The sequence below is a fragment of the Notamacropus eugenii genome, chromosome 3 (assembly GCF_028372415.1).
Source record: "Notamacropus eugenii isolate mMacEug1 chromosome 3, mMacEug1.pri_v2, whole genome shotgun sequence".
Taxonomy (NCBI): Eukaryota; Metazoa; Chordata; class Mammalia; order Diprotodontia; family Macropodidae; genus Notamacropus; species Notamacropus eugenii.
The window spans coordinates 397,283,317-397,308,620 of NC_092874.1; the positions used below are offsets into that span (position 1 = coordinate 397,283,317).

At 38.7% G+C, this 25,304-nt stretch overlaps 1 protein-coding gene across 5 annotated transcripts in view; it reads right to left on the reverse strand.

Annotated features, from left to right (window-relative positions):
- The window catches only part of LOC140497226 (phospholipid-transporting ATPase ABCA3-like), a 309,351-nt gene that overhangs the window by 27,183 nt on the left and 256,864 nt on the right, over positions 1 to 25,304 (reverse strand). For all 5 annotated transcript variants that reach the window (XM_072597909.1, XM_072597910.1, XM_072597908.1 and 2 more), the window contains exons 25-26: positions 5,162 to 5,293; positions 4,774 to 4,971 (exon numbers count right to left, since the gene is read on the reverse strand). In XM_072597909.1, coding sequence (XP_072454010.1) covers positions 4,774 to 4,971; positions 5,162 to 5,293 — 330 coding nt within the window. The remainder of the gene's footprint in view (positions 1 to 4,773; positions 4,972 to 5,161; positions 5,294 to 25,304) is intronic.

Sequence of the window (25,304 nt, forward strand, 5' to 3'; positions counted from 1 at the left end):
CTTTTTACTCTGTTCCTTCCCCAAAGTCTATTTTACTCCTGATCACTGCCTCCTTTAATTTACTCTCTTTTTAAAAGTCACCCCATCTTTTTCTCATATCCCCCTCCCCTCATATTTCCCTACTGGGTAAGATGAATTTCTCTATACAACTGTATGTGTATTCTTCCCTCTCTGAACTAATTTTTGATGAAAGTGGAATTTAAACATTGGCCCTCTTACTTTTTCCCTCAGTATAAAAGCTCTTCCTTGTGGGTCTCTTTTATGTGAGAAAACTTTCCCCACTCTACTTCTCCCTTTGTCCTTATTTCAGTGAATCCAATTTTTCACACCTTTACATTTTTGGGAGATCATTCCAACATAATCAACTCACATCCGTGCCTTCTGTCTATATAAACTCCTTTTAATTGCCCTATTAATGATAAAAGTTCTCCAGACTTACATGAATCATCTTCTCATATAGGAATGTAAACAATTTAGCTTTATTGAGTTCCTTATGATTTCTCTTTCATGTTTAGCTTTTTATTCTTCTCTTGAGTTTTCTGTTTGAATGTCAGATTTTCTATTCTGCTCTGATCTTTTCGTCAGGAATTCCTGTAAGTTCTCTATTTCATTAAATAACCACTTTCTCCTGAAGGACTATACTGATTTCCTGGGTAAGTTATTTTTGGTTGTAATCCTTGCTCCTTTGCCTTACAGAATATCATATACAAGCCCTGTACTCCTTTAATATGGAAGGTACTAGATTTTGTGATTCTGGCTGTGGCACCATGATATTTTAATAATTTCTTTCTGGCTGAAGCATTTTCTCCTTGACCTGGGAACTTTGAAATACGGCCATAATGTTCCTACCAGTTTTCATTTTGGAATCTATTTTAGGAGGTGATTGGGTAATTCTTTTAATTTTTATTTTGCCCTCTGGTTATAGGATATCTGGGCAGTTTTCCTCTATTATTTCTTAAAATGTGATATCTTTTTTTGATCATGACTTTCAGGGAGTTCAAGAGTTCTTAAATTACCTCTCCCCAATCTATTTTCTGGGTCATTTTGTCTGATGAGCTATTTCACATTTTCTTCTTTTTTTTTCATTCTTTTGACTTATTTTTTGATGTATCATGGAATCATTAGCTTCCACTTGCCCAATTCTAATTTTTAAGGAATTATTTTCTTCATTGAGCATTTGCATCTTCTTTCTCCATTTGGCCAATTCTGTTTTTTAAGAAGTTCTTATTTTCAATGAATTTTTGTGCCTCTTCTAACATTTGACCAATTTTGTTTTTAAGGTACTATTTTCTTCATTTCTTTTGTGCTTCTTTTACCAAACTGTTAATTCTCTTTTCACAATTTTCTTGGATAATTCCCATTACCAATCTTTCTTCTACTGCTCCTATCTCCCTCTTTAACTCTTACAGGAATTCTTGGTGGGCTTGTGTCCAATTTGTATTTTTTTTCTATTAAGCTTTTCTTGTATCTGTTTTCATATTTTTGTCTTTTTATGATTTTTAATCTTTGTCTTCCTGCCACTCTAATGGTTTTTATGATCAATTTTTCCCCTCATTTTTTGACCCTATTTCTTGACTTTGAACTTTATATTCAAACTTTATGTTGGGTCTGTTCACTTGGGTGTGGGAAGGCATCATACAAACTTTTACCTTTTTATATTGCTGTTTTCAGAGTTAGTTCTGGGAGACTGCAAGTTTTTGATGCTTCAAAGATTCTGACCTGGGAAGAAGTATGGTCCCTGCTCTCCCAGCTTTCACTCTGCTCAATCCTACATACTGCTGCCAAAGTAATTTTCCTTTAAGTGAAAATCTAACCATGTGACTCCCTACTCAATCAACAGTACTACCTTCCTATTTGACTTCTAAAACTCCTTTGTTTAGCTTTTAAAGCTCTACATTACTTGGCCCAAATTTGCCTTTCCAGCATTAATGGGCAGTATTCCTCCTCCTGCCCTCTGAGATCCAGCCAAACTTGTCTTCTTGTTTGTTTCTCACACACAAAACCTCTTCTCCATTCTCTATGTTTTTGTACTAGCTATTTTCTATGCTTGGGATTCATGTATTCCCTTCTTACCTCCACATCACAAAAAGTGCTCTTACCTTTTAAGACACACTTGAAACACCATTTTCTACATGAAGCATTTCCTATTGTCCCCAACTCTTAGTACACTCTCTCCAAAACTTGTATTTAACTGTTTTGTTATTCATTTAATATTTATGCTGTCTCTATTTTTATATGTAATTGTTGTATCCTCCACTAGAAGTTCCTTGTCAGTAACATGATGGTCAGAAGAAGTGATACAAGGACACTCTTGAGGTCTCCCTGAAGAACTTTGGAATTAATTGGGTGACATGGGAGATGCTGGCAAAGTTCTGCGCAGCATGGCATATCCATATCAAAGAAGGTACTTGTGCTCTATGATCAAAGCAGAATTGAAGTAACTCAAAAGAAATATGAGATGCAAGATTTAGAGAATCCACTCTGAATGTTCATATGGACTATTTGTGCCTGACCTGTGGTAGAGCATTCTGAGCTCATTTGTCTAACCAGCCACATTTGGAAATACTGTAACTTAACTCTAACAGTGATATCATTTTGGTCCACTTTGAGAATGGAGGTCAACTGTTCCTGGAAAGGATGGGCTAATTACTTGCTCTATTCTTTCACTCATCCTATGACTTCCTCCACCAAGACATCCCTCCGGGCACCACTTCTAAATAGTATATTAAAATGTAAACTCTTTGAGGATAGGATGGTTTTGTTTTTTCTTTTTGTATCCTTAATTTTTTAACATGGTGCTGGACCCTTAATAAGCATGAGAAAATTGAGTAGATTGGGACAGCAAGTGGTTCGTTGTAGTTGCTGTTCAGTTGTGGGTCTAGCCCAAGTGCCGTCTTGTGTGTGAGGTTTAGCTGTGGAAATTGGGAGAAAATCTTGCTGCACTGAGTCTAGCCCTGCATGCCTGGGGGGCTGGACCACCTCTCCCTGATGTTTGGAGACCCAATCAGATCCAGAGATTGATCCAAGAAGTTTTTTCACAATTGTACATCTCAAGCAACACGTATGTTTAATCAGAAAACTGGCCCATACTGATCAGTTATTGTTTCCACGTTCCGTTGATTGGTCACAGACACTTAGGGAGTGTAACACCTCTTTAACACCTTCTGAATTCAGGGAATTGTACTTATTCACTCTCCCCCTCTCAACTTGGAAAGTCTAGTTTCCTTGTAATTGACCTTGTTTGATTCATTGTTTTTAATGTATTAAAGTCTGTGTCCCCCTGTATTCCAGATCCAAGCCTAAGCAGAGGAGTTCTGGTCCCTGTTTGTGGGGCAACTGCCATGCATTGCTTAATAAATTGCTATCCTCAGACTTTGTTTTTCTCAGTCATTTCACCTTAAGTTAAGATGGAGTCTCTCACTGAGGGAACTCAGCTTTGTATCTGAAAGCTTTTTTGAAAGAAAGCTTAGGCTAAAAGACAAACCTTTGACAAAAATTGCTAATATAATTGTTGACATAATGACAGAAAATTGTTAATACCAAATGTAATATTACTTATCATTCCTTTAAATGGTCCTAGTAAGGTCAGAACTTCAGTAAAGTCCTTAAATTCCTACTCAAGATTATTCTTGATTAGGTTGAGCTGAACCACACCCTGAATCCCCCCTCCTACCTTGGGATTTTACCTTGTAAAAGAACTTAGCTTGACCTGGATCTAAGCTCCTAGTGTCCTTGTTTCCTTCCACTGGGATTCATGGCATGAAAGGCAAAACAGTCAGAATGCCTGGATAGCCAAGGAAGACTGGAGTCTCATGACCAGTCCTTGCTACCTCATACTACTCCCTCCTACTTTTCTCCTAAAAGTGTAAGAATCTTTTCCTGTGAATCCGCTAGTGGATATTCCCCAGGGTGACAGGTTTGCTGTCCTGTTATCTTGAGTAAAGATGCTTTATTCCTCCACTTAAGATTTTGATTTATTTCAAGATGTGACACCAGCCAAAGTAATTTTGTTTTCTCACTTCTGCCGGAGAAATGGCAGGCCTCAGAATCAAGACAATGAACAAGCAGTGCTGGGGAGGCTTCTAGAAGCTCTAGGCTGAAAGTTCTTGAATGTTCTGAAGCAATGTAATAGCACTCAGGACTGTAGTTGAGGTGGAAGCAATGGAGACTACAGTTGCTCAATGGGGATCAATCCTAGGGAGGAGTCCAAAGACTGATTTTCTTCAGATGAAATATATGTGTAGCTTAAGTATATGATTCTTTACTAATGTATTCTATGAAATTACTCTCCCCAAACTTTGGGGGAAAGCATATGTTATAAGAAGAACCAATGAAGGAGACAGGAAAGGAGCAGTTAAAGAGTTGCAAGATCTGTGACAATATAGTTTCACAGAAATTAAAGTAGGAGATTGTGTAGATGGAGAAGATGATTACAAATCTGAAATGCTACAAAAAGGTTAAAAAAGGATGAAGGCCAAGAGAAAGCCATTAGATTTAAGGGTGAAGAAATGATCTTTCAGACAGTACTTTTGGTAAAATTATGGCCTTGAAAATCAGATTGTATATCCCATACACAGATTCTCAAAGGAAAATTATATTTATTTTCCTACAATTTCTCTCAAGTCTACATGATTGTCTCTTGGGTTTTCAGCCTTTATAGGGAAAATTGTACCTCATCAAGGCTCCTTTACACCTTCAGCCCATACCCACCCACTGGGTCCCCATCCCTTAGGACAGTGTATTATGACATCTTGGTCTGCAGCAACATATTACCTCTGTAATGTTTTTGCAGATGCTGTGATTTTCAAAGAAGGCATCCCCCTCGGTAATGGTCTCATTTCCAGCCAACATTTTGAGGGTACTCGTTTTTCCTGCACCACTGAAGCCAAGAAGCCCTAAGCACTCTCCTTTCTGGACTGTTAGAGAGAGTTTGTCCACAGCCACAAAAGGGACTTTTGACCTGTAATATATCTGTGAAGACACAATATGTTAAGGACAGTAATGATGAATTTTTGCAAGAAACATTGCTAGATCAACTTCATAGAAGCTATTCCCCCTACTTCAGTGCAAGTTCCTCTCCCCTAATTGCAAAGACAAGCAGAACTTGGAACACATCTGATATACCCTTGGTGAGACAATGTTGACCATAGATTGGCTTTACCTTTGTGAGTTTCCTAATAACTAATAGGCTGTTCAGAGACGAGATCATATCTTCAGGGCATGCCAGGACTTTCTCTCTCTCCTTTGCCACATCTTCATCTTCTGGAAATGTTGTTGGAGCAAATTCCATCTTCTATATTCAAAGATAAAAGTTCAAAAATGTGGGTGACTTGAAGGCATGCTCGGCCCTGGTGGAGCTGGTTGTGGAAAGTTGCTACATAAAGGAGCAGAGGAGAGCTGGAAAATGTTAACACAGAAAATGTTAATCCTTCCTTGAAGAAGGATTTTTGATTGGATTTTTCATCTACCACTTTGGTTCTGTGAAAAATGATTCTCAGAGCTTCCCCATCCCCCAGACAGCCCCCTCTCTAAAGTTCTTCACGAGGACATTACTGATACTGATAATGAGAATGAGTTGAGTCTTATTGTGGTCAAACTCCAACGCAGGCCTGAATGGATTTAATCTGCTCAGGCTTGGGTGGAGACAGATTCTTCTACCTAGATAGCCCAAGACTGGGAATGATCTGGTAATGTGGGGAGATGGTCTGATAGAACAGGTATTTCCTCTGTCAGAAGGCAGAATGATGGTAGGGGTGATGATATATATCAACCCCTGAAGAAAAAGTATTAATAATCATTTAATATAATTTTTTGAACTCCAATAAAGGCCAAAGCCTGAATTAATCAACCAGAAGAAGAGCCTGGACCTAACAGTTTCTTTGTTCTCTGAGTAAACTCAGAGAATCCCTCTTCCTATGTCAACTAGGTCACATAGAGCTGACTTAAGAGCATTCTTTCCTTTGTTTATGACAGAATACCTGAAACCAGTGTTGGAATTTGTCTTATCTCGGTATGACAGAGACATATGCTACATGAGGGAAACCCAGACATCCTGGGATCCTAATTTCTAACTGACACTACTTTGTTAATTATCTTGTCTCACTGTATTTATGACTTATTCAACTAAGGAACTTCCTTTCTCATGAAATGGATAACACAAAAACCATAAGGAAACCATAAATTTGAGTTGGGATTGTTCTAAGGTGTATTTAAACTTTCTCATTCTTTCATCAGGGAGTCAGAAGTTTCCTTCTGGCTCCATGATCATGTATCTGCTAGTTTTAAAGTAATAAACAATATGAATTTACTTATGACCTAACCAGTTTGCTTCTTTTAACCAAACTTTCAGGTCAACAGTTATGGTGCCATGACTTGGATGAACTGATGGAATGAGAGAGAACAGAGCACCCCACCTTAGCAATGCTAAAGCCTCAGGGGCCTCAGGATTCATTTTTTTCTGGAGTCTTATCCTTGATGGAGTAGGGTAAGTTACTTTATTCTCAGCTTCCAAAGTAGGAGTCCCACTAGTTTGAAGTCCGAAATTTCCTTTAAGCTAGCTCTGGGGTGGGGACCAAGTTGCCTTAAATCACTTTGAATTAATTAGGTCCCTTTTGAGGATTGATCTAGGAAAATTAGCATAAGTAATACCAGCACTAGAGTCAGTTAACTAAAGATAGCCCCAAACTATGTTGGCCATAATAGGGCTCATTTGGACTTTACTTTATCTTAAAACCAAATATAGTTTAAAGGTCAACAAAACATCTAGAATAGCCAATTCATGATGGGGGTTTCTGACAAGCTTCTAATTCCCCCTCTCCTTGTCATAAATTGTGAGCTCTGCTTGTATCTGTCCTGTCATATTTTGTCTGCTAGTGTGTGTCTGTGTCTGTATCGTATGCTGTAAATGAGTCTTTTGGGATTTGAAATGTAGGCAATCAGAGACTTCTAGGGGCTACAACTAGGGAAACAAACAAACAAAACTGTAAGACTTCATTGTTGTTCCAGTCTGGCCAACCTGGAATTACAATGAAAATCAGATGCAACTAATAATATCTTAGTAGATTCTGGAGGTTGTGAAATTAATCATTAAAAAGTTTGGCAACTGATCATTTGGAATTACTGGAATAAACTCCTGAGATTGTAGGTGGCTCCAAGAGTTTATCTGTGCTGAAATACCTCTTCCCAATCCTGAGCACTTAGCATTCCCTAATCCCTCCCCAAGAGATATCTCAGTATGGGGATTTGGGGATTTTTAACAGCTACAAGAATTCATGTTAATCCCTCTCATCCCAGATCAGATTAAGAGAAGAGAATGCAAGAGAATTATATGGAAAATTTAAATTACACTTCCTGACCTGGCAAAAGGAGGAAAGGATCACTTGCAAACTGGCAGTGATCCTAACAGTCCTGTGCCCCTGGAAACCTTGTAGCCCACCCTTTTAGGCAAAACTTGAAAATAGCACCCAGGTCCTATATGTATTGTCCACCCTGTCTGAGCAGTTGCAAACTGCCCCAGGCTTAGTAAATATTGCATTTGTGGGGGAAGGGAGAGATGAATATTCTGGGGCTGTGGCAAGCATTCCCTAAACCTTGCAACCAAGAATTATCACCAAGGGGACACACCTCTCTGCTCTTGATAAACTCTACACTTCTCTGTTCCAGTTGCAAAAAAAGTTTTATCTCTGTTTGACCCATTTCCTGATTTGTAAAGGGAAAAATAATAATGGTTGCTGTTAAGGGATCAAAATTTTTCAATTTGGAATGTAAAGGAAAGTAAAGGTAGTCTGAGTAATGGGTTTGAAAGATTAGGAAAGAAAAATAAAAGCTTGAGTGAACATATGAAGTGTAGAGGGAAAAAAACTGTTGGGAACAAATGGGAGTAGGCTGGGTAAGAGCAAACCCCTGTGCTCTAAGTGTACCCCTCCCCCCATCCTGGGCTGGGTGCCCTTGTGTCAGCTTCAGATGGTTTAAGCATATTTCGAGGGTGTAAGGAAGATTGATTTTGTTTTAAGTAGAAAGAAAATGAAAATGAAAATTTTGTAGCTTAATTTGAAAACCAATAGATAAAGTTATAGAGGGTTAGAAGGAATTATGTCCACTTGCCTTTCAGGATAAAGCTGTAGGAAGGTTTTATTAAGTCTAGCACTATATAAATATTGGCTATAAGAAAGATATTGATTATTGTAAGTTGAGATTATTACAAAAATCTTAAAATGCTTCCTTGTACTGTTCAGTTAATTATTAAGTTAAGTCTGGAAGCTCTGGAGGTTTCTGCCTGGAGAAACTGACTATATATACCCTGACAGCATTAATTCAAATTCCTTAGGTCTCTTTTTATGACTGGATTAAAAGCAGCAGTAAGAATATTGGCCCAGCACATTTTTAGCTCATTTTATGATGACAAGTATGATTTCAAACTTTATGTTGTACACATTTATGTATATAAAGCCTGAGATCCCCAAGAGAATGGAATGGGGACCTGAAATGCTACGGGAAGCTCTTTACTTGATGTCTCAAAGGAGACAGGATTTCAAGACTTTAAGGAAGTAGAGGAAAGGTTATTTTGAGCTGGCAATTATTGCCACATGTCTTATTAAGGGAAAATATGAATTTGTGTATAATATTTCCTTTTAAAGGACCAAGAATATTGGACTTGTAAAAAATGGAAATATTTATCATTAGCAATTATAAATCCAGATTTGATTTGATTTAAGTAAATATCTGTGATGAAGGAATAAGAACAGCATTAGAGAGTACTCTTCCTATCAGGATTAAGCACAAAAGAATATTGTTATCTGGCATGAAGAAATTTATTAATTGTATGGCCCCAAGAAAGTCCTATTTACCCCAGCTTACTGTTCTGGAAGGGGGTAATAATGGAACCCACTTCCCAGGGACGTTATGAGGATCACATGATTGTAAAGTGCTTGGCACACTGTTTGGTGTAGAACAAATGCTATCTGAATGTTAACTGCTTAAATGTAATCAGATATATCCTTAAAAAAAAATAAACAAACAAAAAACAAGCAAAAAACCTCAAAAAGACATCTAGATAACGGTGAAAATTTCCACCCCTGGTTCTGAAATGGTAGAATGAGAAACAGAAACTTATTTCATTTATTTGTTTTAATTCTAATTTATTTACTTTCAGTTTTCAACATTCATTTCCAGAAGATTTTGTGTTCCAATTTTCTCCCCATCTCTCCCCTCCCTCCATCCCAAGACAGCATGCATTCTAATTACCCCTTCCCCCAATCTGCCCTCCCTTCTATTGCACTTCTCCCTTCCCTTATCCCCATCCCCTCTATTTTCTTGGAGGATGAGATAGATTTCTATACCCCATTTTTAACATTTGTTTTTAAAACTTAGAATTCCAACTTCTCTTCCTCCCTCCCTCTGAACCCATCCCCACTGAGAAGGCAAGCAATTCGATGTATGTTATGCATGTGTAGTTATGCAAAAGACTTTCATAAAAGTCATGTTGGGGAAGACTAACTATATTTCCCTCCATCCTATCCTGCCCTCAATTATTCTATTCTCTCTTTTGACCCTAACCCTCCTCAGAAGTATTTAGTTCTAATTATGCCCTTCTCCCACTTGCCTTCCCTTCTATCATCTCCCCATAACCCCACTTATCCTCTTCTCCCCTACTTTCCTGTAGTGTAAGATAGAGTTTCTTAACAAATTGAGTATGCATGTTATTCCCTCCTTAAGCCAAATGTGATGAGAGTGAGGTTCACTTTTTCCTTCTCACCTCCCCTCTCTTCTCTTCCTTTGAAAACACTTTTTGTTGCCTCCTTTATGTGAAAGATAATTCACCCCATTCTATTTTTCCCTGTTTCCCTGTTTCCTCTCACCCCTTAATTTTACTTTTTTAGATATCATCCCTTCCTATTCAACTCAACCTATGCCCTCTGTCTATATGTGTATAATACCTCCAACTACCTTAGTACTGAGAAAGGTCTCAAGAATTATAAATATTATCTTTCCGTGTAGGAATGTAAACAGCTCAACTTTAAGAAGTCCCTTATGATTATTTCTTTCTTGTTTACCTTTTCATGTTTCTTTTGATTCTTATGTTTGAAAATTAAATTTTCTATTCAATTCTGGTCTTTTCATCAAGAATGCTTGAAAGTCCTCTATTTCATTGAACAACTAATTTTTTCCCCCCTGAAGTATTATACTCAGTTTTGCTGGGTAGGTGATTCTTGGTTTTAATCCTAGCTCCTTTGACTTCTGGAATATCATATTCCAAGCCCTTCCATCCCTTAATGTAGAAGCTGCTAGATCTTGTGTTATCCTGATCATATTTCCACAATACATGAATTGTTTCTTTCTGGCTGCTTGCAATATTTTCTTGTTAATCTGGGAGCTCTGAAATTTGGCTACAATATTCCTAGGAGCTTCCCTTTTGGAATCTCTTTCAGGAAGTTATTGGTGGATTCTTTCAATATTTATTTTACTCACTGGTTCTAGAATATAGGGCAGTTTCCCTTGAAAATTTGTTGAAAGATAATCTCTTTCCTGGCTTTCTTGAAAGATAATGGTTTCATGGCTTTCAGGAAGTCCCATAATTTTTAAATTGTTTCTCCTGGATCTATTTTCCAGGTCAGTGGTTTTTCCAATGAGATATTTCACATTGTTATTTTTTCATTCCTTTGGTTTTGTTTTACAATTTCTTGATTTTTCATAAAGTTATTAGCTTCCATCTGCTCCATTCTAATCTTTAAGGAATTATTTTCTTTAGTGAGCTTTTGGACTTCCTTTTCTATCTGGCCAATTTTGCTTTTTAGGGGATTATTCTCTTCATTGGTTTTTTGGATCTCTTTTGTCATTTGGGTTAGTCTATTTTTTAAAGTGTTATTTTCTTCAGCATTTTTTTGAGTGTCCTTTAGCAAACAGTTGACTCATTTTTCATAATTTTCTTGCATCACTCTGATTTTTCTTCCCTACTTTTGCTGTGCTTCTCTTATTTGATTTTCAAAACCCTTTTTGAGCTCTTCCATGGCCTGAGACCAATTCATATTTTTCTTCAAGGCTTTGGATGGAGGAGCTTTGACTTTGTTGTCTTTGGTTTGCATGTTTTGGTCTTCCTTGTCACCAAAATAAGATTTTATAGTCTGATTCTTTTTTTGTTTTTTTGCTCATTTTCCCAGCCATTTACCTGACTTTTGAGCTCTTCCGCACAATCTGTGGGTCTAGAGCTCCAGAAACAGTACCAGTCTCTGCCCTTGCTGCTGCTGTGGCTGCCATGGGTTCCTCGACCCCCTTCCCCCTCTGCTGCCCTGGGGCTGGACCACTTCACTCTCTCATACTGGTCCCACAGGCTTTTTCCACGGACCTTCCAATTTATCCCTAGGATTTGGGGTCCTGAAGTCTGGAAACTACCACAGGTGCTAGAGAGTCAATCTCCCCAAGACCTGTTCAGGTCCTGTCTGTGCTGGTACAGCTGGTGCTGGACTGTGCTCTGCCCCCCATGTGGCTTGATAGACACTTCCCAACGACCTTCCAGGCTGTCGTGGTCTGGAGATTTGCTTCACTCCATCATTCTGTGGGTTCTGCTGGTCTAGAATTTACTTAGAGCTGTTTTGTACAGGTATTTGGCTAGACTTGGGGGCAGTGCTGTAGAAAGTGCGTGCTGTTACTCTGCCATCTTGGCTCTGCTTCCCCAACTATTTTTTTTAAAATCATAAAACCACTTCACCTTTCCCCTATGCCATTTGATCTCCTTAACCTCCCCCCTTTCCCTTGAGGGCTACAGTCCTGGCTGAAGATAATGCTATCTTGGCTGTAGACTAGATCCCTGAACTTAACCTTACTGGGACTTGTCCCTTTAAATCCACAACCTCAGAGATGTTTTGAGGAAAGCTTGCTGATTCCAGCCTCCATCCACCTCTCTTTGCCCCTCTCTCATCTAGGAGAGGTATACAGAGCCACCCCATTGCCACCTTCCTCACCTCAATTCTTCAGAGAAATAATAGCCTATTTGTGATGAGGGTTTCTAACAACCCTCTCAGAGCTTTCAGACTTCCCCTTTCCCTGTCATTTGTGCACTCTGTATTTGTTGTGTCATTTTGTCTGTGTCTATCTCTCTGTGTCTGTGCCATGTTTGTAAGGTGAGCTATATGTTGTTACCTTGAAAGATTTAAAATGGATCCAGCCAGAAAACCGTTTAAAGGTGGTAGCTAGAGAAAACGCTGGGAAAGATTAATGAATCTTTTTTTTTTTTTTTGATATTTTGAGGTTATAGCTGAAAGCAGGACAAATTAGGTTATTTTTAAAAGAGAAAAAACCTGTAAGACTTTTTTTTTGATGATTTCAAAAAAGTTAGATAAATTCTTAGCTAAAAATATCTTAGAAGATTCAGGAGGTTTTGAGATTAATCATTAAGGAGTTTGGAAATTAATCATTATAAAATTTCAGGGGAAAACTCCTGAGACTTTGGGGTAATTCCAGGAATTCACCCCCTTCTGAAACACCTCCCCAATCCTGATCCCTCAGCATTCCCCACTCCCTCCTTTGCTCCATTGATTATTTCCTATTTATTTTATATAGCTGCCTGTGTATATCTATTTGCATGTTGTCTCCCCTGTTAGACTGTGAGCACCTCCTGAGCAGCAACTGTCTTCTGCCTTTGTACCATGAGCATTAGGCACTTAATAAAAGCTTAGTGACTCACTGATAGGTATGTATGTATTGTAGGAAAGCAAAGGAGTTATAAGCTAAATAGAGGTATTTGGTGGCATAGTGAATAGTCCACAAAACCTGGAGTCAAAAAGACCTGAGTAAAAATCCTACCACAGATACTTACTAGTTGTGTAACTGGGGGCAAATCCCTTAAGTTCTTTCAGCCTGTTTTCTTCCTGCCCAACCTCCAATCAATGGCTGTTTTTGAACCCTCCTGGCTTACTGTGAATGTCAGTAGTAACAATTTCTCTTCCAAACAATAACCCTGAGGCTCCTGCCCCTCCCAGAATGATTTATATATTTATTTTTTTTTCTTTTCTATTAAAAGGGCCATCCCCCTGACTACTTTTTAAAGAGGCCAGTTCACTGAATGGGCATTATCTCACTTTAAGTGAGGTACCAGAAAAGGCCTTAGCCTAAAAGGCCAAGGTCTCCTGTTGCATTCTGGGCCTTCTCCAGTCATTCTGATGAATATCTGGTCACTGGATCCAGATAACTCAGGAAGAGAAAGTGAGACTTGCGACCTTGCACAGCCCTCCTTACTCAAAATAAAGTCAAGTGCAAGTCTTGTCATCATCTTCCTGATGTCGTGGTCCTCTTCAAAAACAAAGGATGAACACAACATCCAACAAGTGCAATACTAGATCTATAAAATAATAGATTGATACTGGAACATCTCTGAGTTACTATAATAGGATGAAAGTATGAATATCTTACAAATTTAACCTATATTTGTGGCCAAATATTATTATGGGGATGATATCCTCCTAAAGGGAAAATGATTAGACAAAGATGTAATGTGATAAGATTTCTAATTAAATGGGACAGCAAAAATTTTGAGAAAAGCAACAGGATTATACTGTTTTCTCTAAGAATTTTATATAGATGTATGTGACTGGCTTCCAAAATTTACCTATCATTTATCATTACCTATTCAGGATTTAAACATGTTTTGGTAACAAGTTCTCAAAACTGGACTTTTACACACAAATTGTATGGATAATGATAAAGAAAGTGAAGTTATTTTCCCATGATTAAAGTATCTGAAAATTTTAAAAGGCAGAAGAGCTCATTTTATGGTTGGACCCTCAATTTTTTTTTTTTTTTTAAGATTCTTATGATAGGCACAGGATTTAAATAAGGAGAGAAATAACAAATGGTAGAAAAATGGTGGAGAAAAAGGAAATAGTAGAGAAATAGCAAAAAACCTCAGCAAGTGGTAGAGAAAATTGAAATTCTCTGAAGTTTCAAAATTGGAGAAACAATTTTAAGTATTGTACTAAATTATACTAAGTTAGAATAATCTAAATTTGAAACCAGAGAAGCAGAATCCATTTAGAGCTGTCCTGAGAAGCCTATTGTCCAAGAAAAGATATCCAGGGACCAGATAACTGCATGAGACATCTGGGATTCAAAAGGTGTTGCTTAAATGAACATTGAGAACCAGTTACTGGGATATAGTGAGACTTGATGTTAATTAACAGTGGTGATAATGATTATATCACTTTGCAGGTTTATATTTATATTTTTCTTGGTTACTTTGGTGACATGTAAATATCCCTTCTCAAAACTAGTCTATTGTGAGCTTTTCAAGTAGTTTGATCTATACATGATTTAATGTAATTACTCAGTTATGGGAATTATAAGAAAAACTTTATTGCATTGTTTGAACTCAGCACTGCATGACTGGGAAACTAGACAATTTCTTTGTGACTTTAACCAAGGACTTATGTTATGCTGTTTTCTCTCAACTGTCGATCTATATGTCTTCTAAGAGCCCCTATCAGGTCCCTCTGATTACTTCCACAGCTGCCAGCTTGTGGATGTGAAGTCCTAGATTATCTGAAGATGCCTGCACTCCAAGTAGACATCTGAGTCCACAAGAGACCTTGTTCTCTGGCTGTGCAAGGCCATGAAGAAGATGACATCTAATGCGGATGGGTTTCTCAAGAATCCAGACCCAGGCTGTGAGATGAAGGGCTCCCTCCCCACTTCAAATGGGGGGGGGGGGGGGCCTTTCCAGTTGCTTACATGCCACATGCTGTTTGTCCGTATCTCTAGGCAGCCCTGGTTTTGGTTTGGGTTGCCTGGCAGTATGGTTTTCTTTTCCTATGCCCCTCATTTCCCCTACCTTGGGTTTCCTTTGGTTCCATCCTTACTTGCTTTGGGTGGCATTGTAGTGGGCTCCTAAAACTCCCTTTCCTGAGGAAGAGTGAGGTTTTTCCCCATGCCTTCCCTGGTTTACAGGTGGAACTTCTGGTGCATCTTTGATCAAAAGAAGGGATATATAAACCAGCTTGAGACCCTCCCATCACCTAAAAAAAAGGCCAAAAAGCTGGATTGGCCAATCAGGAAAAAGACATTTTGGCCCACTCTGAGTTAACATACCATAATCCTCTGAAAGCTCTCTGAATGAATCCCAAATCCTCACTTTGTGTCAATATAAACAGGAACAGATGAAGCTGACTGGGAGCATTTTTCTATTTATGACTGATAAGGACCAGATGCCTAGAAATGGACAGTAGCTTGATTAACACCATTTCTCTTATGCTGATGTTTTATGGATACTATCCTGTTATGACATTCCCATGTTTATGGCTGACAGATATGGAAACTATAATTTTGGCTGAAACAGACATACTGAGTCAAGAAGGAAGTGGGGGCACTTCCTAGCTTTATGGGTATATAGTCTCTTTCAACTGGCTTTTCTTTGAGTTCAGTTTATTCTGACTCGTGTACATGTATGTTTCACTAACTTAAAGAAAATAAATTGCCCATATGTGACCAAAATTCATTTGTCTCTTTGAAGACCAAACTCTGAAGGTTGTCCTAATTTAGTTTGCCTCTTAAGATCAAACTCTGGAGGCTGGCAATCCAAAATCTGAACAATTATCCATTGCCTACCAAGTAAAGGCTAATCTCCTTAGCTTGACATTCAAGACAACTCACAATTTGGATATAACCAATCATTGCATGTTCTTACTCTTGACATAGTTTGCCTTTTAGCTAAAAGAAATGATTATTTCTCTTGTGTTAAATAACCAAATATTAGGAAGATTCAGTGTTTTTTCTATTTTCTCAACCAAAGTCCAGTCTTTCAAGAAGATCTCTGACATTATACTCAAATTTACCCCTAACCTAGACAATCTTATCTAGGTGGACTTGTTGCCCCACCCAACTAGAAAAAGCCTACAAAGAAGCCTAATCTGGATGAAATATGGCCCACTATGTTCTTGTCAGACTGGTCTGAATGATTCTAGTCACTTTTAAAATCTTTAGCAGTAGATTGACTGGAAATAGTGAATTTCATAATATGAAATGCTTGGAATAAATAGCCCTTGTACAAAATATAATATTAACTGAAATTTTTTTTTTATTTAACTTTTAACATTTATTTTCACAACATTTTGGGTTACAAATTTTCTCCCCTTTTATCCCCTCCCCCCCCCAAACCCAAGCATTCTAATTGCCCCTGTGACCAATCTGCTCTCTCCTCTATCCTCCCTCCCTGCCCTTGTCTCCGTCTTCTCTTTTGTCCTGTAGGGCCAGATAGCTTTCTTGACCCCTTAACCTGTATTTTTTATTTCCCAGTGGTGAGAACATTACATTTGATCCTAACACTTTGAGTTCCAACTTCTTTAGCTCCCTCCCTCCCCACCCCTTCCCTTTGGAAGGCAAGCAATTCAATATAGGCCAAATCTGTGTAGTTTTGCAAAAGATTCCCATACTAGTTGTGTTGTATAGGACTAATTATATTTCCCTCCATCCTATCCTGACCCCCATTACTTCTATTCTCTTATGATCCTTTCCCTCCCCATGAGTGTCGACCTCGGATTGCATTCTCCTCCCCATGCCCTCCCCTCCATCCTCCCCCCCACCCTGCTTGTGCCCCTGTCCCCCACTCTCCTGTATTATGAGATAGGTTTTCCTATCAAAATGAGTGTGCATTTTATTCTTTCCTTTAGTGGAATATGATGAAAGTAGACCTCATGTTTTTCTCTTGCCTCCCCTCTTTATCCCTCCACTAATAAGTCTTTTGCTTGCCTCTTTTATGAGAGATAATTTGCCCCATTCAACTTCTCCCTTTCTCCTCCCAATATTTCTCTCTCACTGCTTGATTTCATTTTTTTTTTAAGATATGATCCCATCCTCTTCAATTCACTCTGTGCACTCTGTCTCTATGTATGTGTGCGTGTGTGCATGTGTGTGTGTGTGTACTCCCACCCAGTACCCAGGTACTGAAATGTTTCAAGAGTTACAAATATTGTCTTTCCATGTAGGAATGTAAACAGTTCAACTTTAGTAAGTCCCTTATGACTTCTCTTTGCTGTTCACCTTTTCATGGTTCTCTTCATTCTTGTGTTAGAAAGTCAAATTTTCTTTTCAGCTCTGGTCTTTTCATCAAGAAAATTTGAAAATCCTCTATTTCATTGAAAGACCATTTTTTCTCCTGAAGTATTATACTCAGTTTTGCTGGGTAGGTGATTCTTGGTTTTAGTCCTAGTTCCTTTGACTTCTGGAATATCCTATTCCATTCCCTTCGATCCCTTCATGTAGAGGGTACTAGATCTTGTGTTATCCTGATTGTATTTCCACAATACTTGAATTGTTCCTTTCTAGCTGCTTGCAATATTTTCTCTTTCACCTGGGAGTTCTGGAATTTGGCCACAATGTTCCTAGGAGTGTCTCTTTTTGGATCTCTTTCATGCGGTGTTCTGCAGATTCCTTGAATATTTATTTTGCCCTCTGGTTCTAGAATCTCAGGGCAGTTTTCCTTGATAATTTCATGAAAGATGATGTCTAGGCTCTTCTCTTGATCATGGTTTTCAAGTAGTCCCAGAATTTTTACATTGTCTCTCCTGATTCTATTTTCCAGGTCAGTTGCTTTTCCAATAAGATATTTCACATTATCTTCCATTTTTCGAATCTTCACGCTATGTTCTGTGATATTTGTCTTTCTCATAAAGTCCTTAGCGTCCAGCTGTACCATTCCAGTTTTGAAAGGTCTATTTTCTTCAGTGAGCTTTTGAATCTCCTTTTCCATTTGGCTAATTCTGCTTTTGAAAGCATTCTTCTCCTCATTGGCCTTTTGAACCTCTTTTGCCATTTGAGTTAGGCTAGTTTTCAAGGTGTTAATTTCTTCAACATTTTTTTGGTTCTCCTTTAGCAGGGAGCTGATCTGCCTTTCATGCTTCTCTTTCATTCCTCTCATTTCTCTTCCCAGTTTTTCCTCCACCTCTCCAACTTGACTTTCAAAATTCTTTTTGAGTTCTTCCATGGCCTGAGCCCATTGGGTGGGCTGGGACACAGAATCCTTGATTTCTGTGTCTTTGCCTGATGGTAAGCATTGTTCTTCCTCATCAGAAAGGAAGGGAGGAGGTGTCTTTTCTCCGAGAAAGTACCCTTCAATAGTTTTATTTCTTTTCCCTTTTCTGGGCATTCTCCCCAGCCAGTGGCTTGACCTCTGAATATTCTCCTCACACCCACCTCGCCTCCTGGTCCTCCCAGCCAGCGTTTGGAGACTGAGATTCAAATGCTGCTTCCCGCCTTAGGGCTTTTGGCGGGGGCAGGGCTGCTATTCAGTGTGAGAATTAAGTTCAGATGGTCAGGTCGGGGCAGGGCCGCCTCTCAGGCCCAGTTCCCTCAGGGGGTTTATGCACAGACCTTCCACAATGGATCCAGGCTCCCGCCCGCTTGGGGAGCCCCTGCCTGCAGCCACCTCTCAGCTTCTATCTCCCGGGGGGGCCCGAGCCATGGGGGCACCCCACTCCCCTCTCGACCCGCCAAAGAGACTCTCTCACCGACCCTCGTCACCTGTGGGTGAGGGGGCTTGTGCCGCCGCTGGAGATCCCGTCCCTAAAGCCTGCTCGGATCTGTACCTCTCGGAGCCGCGGCCGCCGCAGGTCCGGGCTGGGCTCCGCGTCTGCAGCGCGACGGACCTTTTGCGAGAGGTTTGCAGGTCCCTCTGTGGGTGGAGGGACCCTTGTGGCCGCAGGATATCTCGTCCCCGTAGCCCGTTCGGATCTTTTCCTCACGGTGTCACGGCCGCTGCAGGGCTGCACTCAGCTCCCAGTCCCGGCGCCCAGTCCGCAGCACGAAGGACCTCCCGCGAGAGGTTTGCAGGTCCCTCCGGAACAGAAATCTCCCTCGCTCCGATATTCCGTGGCGTCTGGGTGCAGAATTCACCGTGGGTTGATCCCCTCTAGCCGTTCTGTGGGTTGTGGGTTCGGAGCTATGTGTATGTGCATCTTTCTACTCCGCCATCTTGGCTCCGCCCCTTAACTGAAATTTTAAATTGAGTTTCTATATGATACTATTTGGAAAATAGATTCAGGCATGATAGAAATTATTATGGTCTCATTTTAAGTGAAATTTATTACTATTATCTATTTACCTATTATTATAATACTGTATTGATCAGGAAATGTGTTAGCTATGTGATTTTAAGCCAAGTTATCCTAGTTATGTGATTTGTAATATTTTTTTTTATGGTGCCAATTTTAAATAGATTTTATTCTCCCGAACAAGAATTGCATTTCCACTCATTTCCAGTACTGATAAAGTGCAATGTTGTTCACTTTTCTCCCTCTGCACATATTCAAGTATTCTGAGTGCCCAGATTAACACAGTAGCTTTATTGTTACTTTTAAACCTTTACTGCTTTGTCGATTTTTGGAAAGATGTGTGGAATGCTGCTTCTTCTGGTGTGTTTAGTTGACCATTTCAGTGGTGGGTCCAGAAGTAGCATTTCCAGATGGGGCTGCTCCACCCCTTGGGAATCCACCAGGTGTGCCTCCTGGCATTCCTCCTGCACTCTGGTATACTTAGTAATGATGGGGGTGTAGAGCTTCTCCAATTCTTTCTACTGAAGCTCAAATTCTCTCTTCCAGCCAGTTGATTATTTCATTACATTTGTCAAGGAACTTCAGTTTTTTATCCTCTATAGTAGACTTCATGTTGAAAGTACAAGAGAATTCTTGGGAGACACCTTGTCTCACCTTCTCATCCTCAGCCTTGCACTTCTCAGCCTCTTGAACCGTATGCTCAATGTCTTCCTTGCTCAGACGTCCTTTATAATTGGTGATGGTGATCTTGTTCTCCTTGCCTGTGCTCTTACCCACAGCAGAAATACTGAGGATGCCATTTGCATCAATATCAAATGTTACTTCAACCTGAGGAATACTCCTGGGTGCTTGGAGGATTCCTGTGAGCTCAAATTTGCCAAACAGATTGTTATCTTTTGCTACTGCTCTCTTGTCTTCATAAATCTGAATAAGTACACCAGGCTGGTTGTCTGAATAGGTGGTAAAGGTTTGAGTCTGCTTGGTGGGGATGGTGGTATTATGTTTCAGTTCCAGGGGAAAGAGGAGTGACATCCAACAGCAGCAAGTCTTGCACATTCTCAGATTTATCTCCAGACAAAATGGCAGCCTCAACAACTACACCATAAGCCATAGCTTCATCAAGATTGATGCTCTTATTGAGCTCCTTGCCATTGAAGAAGTCTTGTAGAAGCTTCTGGATTTGGGGGATTTGAGTGGTACCACCCACCAGGACGATGTCATAAATCTGTGATTTATCTAGTTTTGCATCTCTTAAGGCCTTTTCCACAGAATCCATGGTGCCACAGAAGAGATTAGCATTCAGCTCTTTCAAATGGACTTGGGTGATTGATGTATAGAAGTTTATACTTTCATAGAGGAAGTCAATCTCAGTACCGACCTGGGTACTAGAAGAGAGGGTATGCTTTGCACATTCACAAGTGGTGTGAAGATGGCAAACAGCCCTCTTGTTCTCACTTATGTCCTTCTTGTGCTTTCACTTGAACTTGGCAATGAAATGGTTGACTGTCCTCCAAGTGGACTTGACTTCAAAGATGCCATCTTCAATGGTAAGAATGAAGACATTGAAAGTACCACCTCCAAGGTGAAAGATCAACACATTTCTCTCGGCACCAACCTTTTTGTCCAAGCCATAAGCAATATAAGCAGCAGCTGGTTCATTGATGATTTGAAGAATGTTGAGACCAGTGATGGTTCCAGCATCTTTGGTGGCCTGACACTGGGAATTATTGAAATAGGCTGGTACAGTGACCACAGCATTTGTGACAATATTCCCAAGGTAAGATTTAGCAATTTCTTTCATCTTGGTCAAGACCATAGATGATACTTCTTCTGGATAGAATCTTTTGGTCTCCCCTTTGTACTCCACTTGAACCTTAGGCCTGCCTATGTCATTCATCACTATGAAAGGCCAATGCTTCATGTCTGACTCGGTAAATGCATCATCAAATCTGTGACCAATCAGATGTTTAGTATCAAAAACTGTTGGTGGGGTTCATCGCAACTTGATTCTTTGCAGCATCACTGATGAAATGTTCTGCATAGGTGAAGGTGACATAGCTTGGGGTGGTCCTGTTTCCTTGGTCTTTAGCAATGATCTTCACTTTCCCAGGTTGGAAGACTCCCACACAGGAGTAAGTGGTGTCAGGATCAATGCCAACTGCAGGTTCCTTCGACATGGTTGCTGGGAAGTCAGGGATTGTAGCTGACCACTGTGGAGAAAGAAGGGCTGCTTCTGCACTGAGTCAATTTGTAATGTGTTAAAGAAAAGTGCCTAGCATTAATTTGATAATTCATAGTTTTAGACATATTGTTCTAAAATTATGCTGTTCTTTCATTCCTTTAGGTTATGTATTTGTTACAAGACTATTGTAAATATGTTATATTAAAAAAACTTTTTAGAAATATAGGAGATAGTTATAAGGTTTTTTTGGGAATTTGACATATCAAAGAAACCCTTTGAGTATTCTCATCTGTAAAAGTTCAGGCCTCAAAATTCTTATTAGACCTGCTAACAGTTTAAAGTAACATTGAGTGCTTGTGTTTATGGCAGATTGGTGACTGAATTAGAGTGTCAATATTTTAAAATTTTAAGACCAATACTTAGGTTAAAGTACAGTGCCTTTATTTTAGTTAAGAACTGGAAATTGCAAAGGAAAAGATTTTTATTTCTATAAAAAAAATCAGTCTTTAACCAGCTTTGGTCTAGTAGTAAGGTTAGATAAACATCTGATTAGCTGTGTCCAACCACCTTTCAGGATAATCTGTAAGAAGCCCATATTAAATTTAACACTATAAAAATAATGAATATTGTAAAAATATTGGTTATTGTGATTTGTGACTATTATGTAGGATCTTAAATATTATGCAAATGAGAATTATATAATTAACTCCTTCTGTGAAAACTCTGGAAGATTTCCACCTGGGAAAACTGGCCATGCCCTGCCAACATTAGATCAAATACCTTAGATCTCTTTTTGGTTGTGCCCAAAGCAGTCATTCAACTAGAATCTCATATTTTAGCCCTGCACACTTTAAACTAATCTAATTATAACAAGTGTGAATTCAAGCTGTTTGTATTCAAACTGTTTGTATAACTTTATATATGTGTGTATATATACATGAATATATACATACATATATACATATACATAATACATATTTCTTAATATATGCCACTTGAAATTCTGGGGAGGATGAGAATTAGAAGCTAAATACTTAGGGTAACTCCTTTGATCCAGCTCTTAAAGGAAATTGAGGAAAAGGGTATAGGAAGCTGGGAATTTTCATCATGTGTCTTTTAGAAAAAGAATATATATATATACATATATATATGAATTTATGGAAAATAATCTTTTTTTACTTCTGAAGTGCTAAGAGTAGGGGCCTTAGAAAAACTGAAATTAAAATGTAACCTTTAGCAAATATAAATCCAAATTTCATTTGTTTTAAGCCAAAATCTGTCCTGAAGGAAATCAGAATATAGTCTGAGTCTGTTCTCTTATCAGGATAATTATGGTAAATGAGAAACTAATATAAGACATTTGCTATTTGGCATTAAGAAATTTGTTAGCTGTCTGACCCCAAGCAAGTTATCTTATGTCTTCTTACCTCAGTTTACTATTCTGTAAGGGGATAATAATAGCACTCACCTTCCAGGGTTGTTGTGTGAACCCCAAGATTGTAAGGAGCTGACAACAACTCTGGGAGGTAACTGTTGTTCTTATCACCATTTTACAGTTGAGGAAACTAAGATTGAAGCTAAATGATTCACAGTGGTAAGTGTCTGAGGGAAGATTTGAACTCCAGCCTTCTTAATGCCAGGTCCAGAAATCTCACAGTGGTGTTACTTAGCTGTCTTATGGGAAGCAATAGATTGTTTTTTCTTTTTACTGACTTGTTACTTCCTGACCAAGCAGAGTTACCTTTTTGGCTTGGCTTCTTTAAGTACACCTCTTTTGGTTTTTAGCCTCCACTGAATTCATTTGTTCCTGGAAGTTTTTTTTTTTTTTTTTAACATGGGGATTCTTAAGTCCTTCTGTCTCTTTATCATAGGCAATTCTCCTTTACCCACTAAAAGTGAAACCTTCATTGTAACATTTCATGCTTTAAAAATTAAGAATTTTTCGTGTTTTTATTTAAAAAATAAAGAATTTATTTCCTTCCTTTGATTAAAAAATTAAGAAGGAAGAATATAGACACATGCAAATATTTCACAGAAACCCCTCAAAATAAAAACAAAATTCAGGGAGTACTGAGGTCCTAAATGGTGTAAAAATGTCACTCAAGAAAACAAAAATGTAAAAAATGTCAAGAGATGGCAAGAGGCTCCCCACCTCAGAGATAAGAACACAGAAGTCCCAGAGATGGTGGGGGAAAAAACACTCAAAGTACAGGAACTTGAGAAGCCAGAAAAATTAGGGAAACAATACCAGAAACTTGACCATTGAATAATATATTTCTTATATTTTGCTCTACATCACTCTGACTTTAGTTAATTCTGGTGATTTTTTCCTGATAATCCATCTATCATCATTTTTGTGGTCATATTCTGTGAACACTTAGAGAAATACCATCTGTAGCCATCTGCCCATCACTTGTTGAAGCTAATAAATATTTTGGAACCAGTGAGGCAGAAGGGATAATTCCCTTATCAGGGCACTCAGTCTTATAGGATGGCATTATATGAGGAACATAATGTAACTTAAAAAACTGTACAATAATGTGTGTGTGTATACACACATATATAGATGCATACACAATACAATAATTTACCTATAAAAATAGTTTGTTACTCTTAAGAAATGTTACACATTAGTGGATACTACTGTGTTGTAAGAAATCACAAGCAGATTAGTTTTAGAAAAACATGGAAAGATGCACATGAAATAATGCAGAGTAAAACAAGCAAAATCAAGATAATATTGTATGTAGTAACAACAATACTGTTTGAAGAGTAACTGACTAAGCTATTTTGAGTATTATGGTCATTCAAATAAAGTATGAAGGACTTATGAAGAAAAATGCTATCCACTTCCATAAAGAACTGATATAGAGAAGTATGTATTGTATGGTTTCACATATATGTCTATATCAAATGTTGGCTTCTCTAAGTGCAGGGTTTGGGGGGGAGGGAAACAACCTGGAACTCAAAATGTAGCAAAAAATAAAAAAAAAAGAAATCTAACACATGTGCATGAGCATACATGGCTTTTCACAAGTGGCTATCTAAAGTTAAACCTCATTTTCATGATGGTAGGATCTATAGTGCTAATAACCATGGATACCAACATATTCAAGGAAAGATGTGACTAAAATGGGTTAAGTGAGAAAAGTTAATTTCTTTCTTTTTAGGAAAAGAAACAGAGTGAGTCAGAGGCCCTTGGGTTTAAATTTCAGCTTTGTTAACCATATACTATCAAATAATTCACTGACTCTGAGTGGTTTTCCTTTTCTTCCTTAGAAAAAGAGGGAGTTGATTTAGATAAGTTCTAAACTCTTTCTTAGTTTTAAATAGTATGATCCTGCTTTTCCTAGGGTGGAGTCAAGATGGCAGGGCAGTGAAAGTTTTACAGTTGGACTCCCTCAACATTCTCCTCCAAACAGTTTTAAAATATTGCCTCAAACAAAATTCTTGAGTGGCATAAACAACAAAAGGCTGGAGTAAGACATTTTTCCAGTACAAGACAACTTAGAAGTCCAGAAGAGATCTGTGACACAGAGCTTAAGGCTGACCCTGAATGCATACAGCAGAACCAGCCATTGTAGGCCTTAGAAATTGATGTGACAGCAGCTGCAGCAGTAGCTTTAGGGGCTTTTAGTTCAGAGACAGTAAAGGGACTGGACAACTAGTCAGAAAGAAATTACAGGGGACCCCTGTGCTAGCACTTGGGACAGGACTGGGCACTGTTTCTTAACTCATTGCCCATAACCAAGTTTGAATCACAGTTCAGGGTGGAGAGGAGCTCCTGCAATTGCAAGAGAACAAGGGCCCCTCCTGGGTAAAGGAATGAAAACTGTACAAGAAAATGGAAAAAGTCAATAGATCAGGAGAGCAATGACCACACCTGTCCACAGATCATACCACCTTGGAAGCACTGAAAACTTACAATCCCCCAGAACTAGTGGTGAGAACAGCGAGGCAAAAAAAGTCTGAAGTTTGGGATGGTGAGCAGAACCCAACTCTAATATAAAGTTCAAAGTCAAGAAATAGGGTGGGAAAATTAGAAAACAACAACAAAAGAATCTGATCATAAAAATCTACTATAGTGACAA